General features: G+C 55.5%; 1 protein-coding gene across 1 annotated transcript; it reads right to left on the bottom strand.

Annotated features, from left to right (window-relative positions):
- Positions 1 to 3064: 3064 nt before the first annotated feature.
- On the bottom strand, positions 3065 to 3991 carry LOC145363517 (uncharacterized). The gene has a single exon (XM_080218708.1). The coding sequence runs from the start codon at positions 3989 to 3991 to the stop codon at positions 3065 to 3067; it is 927 nt and encodes a 308-aa protein (XP_080074834.1).
- Between the last annotated feature and the right edge of the window lie 201 nt (positions 3992 to 4192).

Here is a 4192-nt window from a genome sequence, read left to right as displayed (position 1 = left end):
GACATTGCAGTCATCCCATCAGTTCACCAGATTCTCTATCTCATTCCTGTACTAAGTCCCATCATTGTTTGAGATCCGACCCACTACAGTGGTGTCCTCAGGATATTGGAGGGGAATTTGGCCACACTATCGTCAGTGCAGAAGGAGTATAGTAAGGGGCTGAGGACACAACTCTGTGGGGCACCAGTGTTGAGGATGATTGTGGAAGAGGTGCTGTTGCTCATCCTTAAGAACATAAGAAATAGGAGCAGGAGTAGGCCATCTAGCCCTTCGAGCCTACCCCGCCATTCAATAAGATCATGGCTGAAGTGGATCAGTTCCACTTTCCTGCTTTCTCCCCATAACCCTTAATTCCCCTATCAGAAACCTATCTACCCATGTCTTAAATATATTTAGCGAGGCAGCCTCCACCACTTTGATGGGCAGAGAATTCCAGAGATTCACCACCCTTTGAGTGAAGAAGTTCCTCCTCAACTCTGATCTAAACTGCTCCCCTCCCCCCTTATCTTGAGGCTGTGCCCTCTAGTCCTGCTATCCTTTCTGACCGGGAAGAATCTTTCTACCTCTACCCTATCCATCCCTTTCGTTATCTTATACGCCTCTATATCCTTGCTGATTATTGTCCTTGGGTTAGGACGTTCAGGCTCCAGTCCCAGAGTTTGGAGATGAGTTTCCGAATGTTGTTTTGGGACAAGCCTATCCTCAGTTTAGGACTGTAGATAAATTTGGAACTCAGCTAATTCGAATGTATTGTGTGTGTAATTTTGTTCCATATTGCTGTTTTACAGTTTAATAAACATTATTGTATTTAGAATCAAGAATATACCATTCCTCACTAGTTTTCATATCTTTCCTCACACATCAAATTACAAAATAAACAAGCAAAAGTCAGTGTCCCACGTCACCCTTCTGGATTTTGGCATACTCTCTCATCTATCAGTTGGGTTCTTAACCCTACCCTTATGGATGGTCCCCATGGATACAAGGTGAAAAGCTTTGACGGCAGTTTTGGTCGCCGCACTTGCGGAAGGATATATTGGCCTTGGAGGGAGTGCAGCGGAGGTTCACTGAGCTGATACCGGAGATGAGGGGGTTGGCCTATGAAGAGAGACTAAATAGACTGGGTCTGTACTCGTTGGAGTTTAGAAGGATGAGGGGGGATCTTATAGAGACGTACAAGATAATGAAAGGGATGGATAGGGTAGAGGTAGAGAGATTCTTCCCGCTCAGAAAGGATAGCAGGACTAGAGGGCACAGCCTCAAGATAAGCGGGGGGCAGTTTAGATCGGAGTGGAGGAGAAATTTCTTCACTCAAAGGGTGGTGAATCTCTGGAATTCTCTGCCCGTTGAAGTGGTGGAGGCAGCCTCGCTAAATATATTTAAGTCACGGGTAGATAATTCCCTTGTCTATCAAAAACTTAAGGGTTATGGGGAGAAAGCGGGAAAGTGGAACTGATCCACTTCAGATCAGCCATGATCTTATTGAATGGCGGGGCAGGCTCGAAGGGCTAGATGGCCTACTCCTGCTCCTATTTCTTATGTTCTTACCTCTTTTTCCAGTAATGCTGAAGTTTTGAACTATTAAATGGCTATTTAAGTTCACTCAATTAATCAACCTAGAATTGAAAAGTGACAGGGAGCATGAAACTATCATCGATCGCCGTTATAAAACCCATCTGGTTTACTAGAGTCTCCCAAATTCCCCTCCAACTCGATTTTCAAGTTTGCTGATGACACCACCGTAGTGGATCGGATCTCAAACAGTGACGAGACAGAGTACAGGAAATGAGATAGAGAATCTGGTGAACTGGTGCGGCAACAATAATCTCTCCCTCAATGTCAACAAAATGAAGGAGACTGTCATCGACTTCAGGAAGTGTAAAGGAGAACATGCCCCTTTATCGTCCATCCCTAGTCAACCTTGAACCGAGCGCCTTACCAGGCCATTTCAGAGGGCAGTTGGGGGTCAACCACATTGCTGTGGGTCTGGAGTCACATGTAGGCCAGACCAGGTAAGGATGGCAAATTTCCTTCCCTTAGGACACAGGTGAACCAGATGGGTTTTTCCGACAATTGACAATGGTTTCACAGTTATCAGTAGATTCTTAATTCCAAATATTTATTTACTGAATTCAAATTTCACCAGCTGCCGTGGTGGGATTCGAACTCAGGACATTAGCTGAGTTTTTGGATTAATAACCTAGCGATGACACCACGAGGCCATCGCCTCCCCCATCCCAATTCCTATGCATCTGCCGTCATTGTCTGGGTTGGTTCTCCGAGTGAGCGGCCTAGCGCCTCTATCCCACCTCTACTCCCCTCCCACACCTACCTGCCCGCCCTCCCCCGTAACCCAGCCCCCCTTTCATCTCCACAAACAACAGTCTGGCTCCCCAGACCGCGATCGAAAGAACCAATCGCAGTCCCTGCGACGACAAGTCAAGGGACCGACACGTTTAACGCAACGCTGGATTTTATTTGACCGAAATCCAAAACATTCAACAGCGGTTCAGGTAAGGTGGTGGGGGGGGGGGGGGGGGGGGGGGGAATGGGAGGGGAAATGGAAATCACTAACATCAGCAGAAACACCCCCTTTGCCCTGGCAAGCGGGCACAGCAAACGGTTACCCGAGCGGGCGAGCGATAGAGGAACAGGCAAACGTTCCGGAGAGATGGCGTCAAATCCCAGCAGGATGGAGCCGGGAGCTGGGAGCCGACGTTCCTCGGGCCCCAGAATCGAAAGCTGAGCCCCGTCAACGACACTGGTGAGGGCACACGGGGTCGGTCCCGCGGGGCGCGCTCTCGGTGCTCTCTTCCCAAGCAGTGTAAATTGTTGTTGGCGTCCCCGATTGTTGTTCTGGCGAATTGTCCGGACTTGAGCCGTTGATGTCCCGCGGGCAGGAGACGGGGAGGTGGGCGTGCCGTCCTTGTGCCCGGCCTGACGCTCTGGAAACAGCTGAGGGAACTCAAGATTGGTGCAGAGGGGTAGACAAGATGACTGGGGGGAGGAGAGAGAGAGAGAGAGAAGGGGGGGAGAGGTGGGGGGATGGACGGACGCTGGTGGCTCAGTCCTGGATGTGGCCCACGGCGGCGATGACGGTGGCGGGGCCCAGGCTGTGCGCCCGCTGGTGCCGCAGCAGGTAGGAGGAGCGGGTGAAGCCCTTGCCGCAGGAGGGGCAGACGAAGGGGCGCTCGCCGGTGTGGACCCGCTGGTGGGCCAGGAGGTGGGCGGACATGCGGAAGGTCTTGGGGCAGCGGGCGCAGGGGAAGGGGCGCTCGCCGGTGTGGATGCGGCGGTGGGACAGCAGGTTGGAGCTCTGGGTGAAGCCCCGGCCGCAGAGCGGGCAGACGAAGGGCCTCTCCCCGGTGTGGATCAGCTGGTGGGTCAGCAGGTGGGAGGACATGCGGAACCCCTTGGCGCAGACCGAGCAGCGGAAGGGCCGGGCGTCGGTGTGGACCTGCCGGTGCTTCTTCAGCTCCTCGGCGCTCTTGAAGGCCTTGCCGCAGGCCGGGCAGGGGAAGGGGCGGGCGTCGGTGTGCACCCGCTGGTGGGTCAGCAGGTTGGAGCTCTGGGTGAAGCCCTTGCCGCAGAGCGGGCAGACGAAGGGCCTCTCCCCGGTGTGGACCCGCTGGTGGGTCAGCAGGTGGGAGGGCTTGGTGAAGCCCTTGCCGCACACCGAGCACAGGAAGAGCCACTCGCCCGAGTGGACCCGCTGGTGGGTCAGCAGGCTGGACGACTCGGTGAAGCCCTTGCCGCAGGCCGTGCACAGGAAGGGCCTCTCGCCCGTGTGGACCCTCCGGTGGATCTCCAGCTTGGACGGGTAGCTGAAGCCCTTGCCGCACTCGCCGCACCGGTGGGGCCGCTCCCGGCGGCGGGCGGTGGCCGCCGCCGCCACCAGGGGCGCCCCGGCGCCTCTGCCCCGCCGGGCCCGGGATCCGGGCGGGCCCCCCTCCAGCCACGTCGCCGCGCCCCGCAGTCCCCCCACCACCATCACCTCCTCCTCCTCCTCCTCCTCGCACCCAAACACCTCTCTCCCCACGCCGAACGGTCCGCACCGCCCCTCTGGTGCCGCCCGCTTGAGAATCTCCGCCGCACCCCGAGGCGCAGCCTCACTCCGATCCCCCGCTCGCTCCTCCTCCATCGTCTGGTTCCTCCTCCTCCCCTGTTCAGCAGCACAGAGACACAAGGACAA

This window comes from Carcharhinus amblyrhynchos, unplaced genomic scaffold (assembly GCF_965287045.1).
Source record: "Carcharhinus amblyrhynchos unplaced genomic scaffold, sCarAmb.v2.hapA scaffold_39, whole genome shotgun sequence".
Classification (NCBI taxonomy): domain Eukaryota; kingdom Metazoa; phylum Chordata; class Chondrichthyes; order Carcharhiniformes; family Carcharhinidae; genus Carcharhinus; species Carcharhinus amblyrhynchos.
Note: the sequence above shows the minus strand (reverse complement) of the source record. Positions and strands in the feature narration are given on the sequence as shown.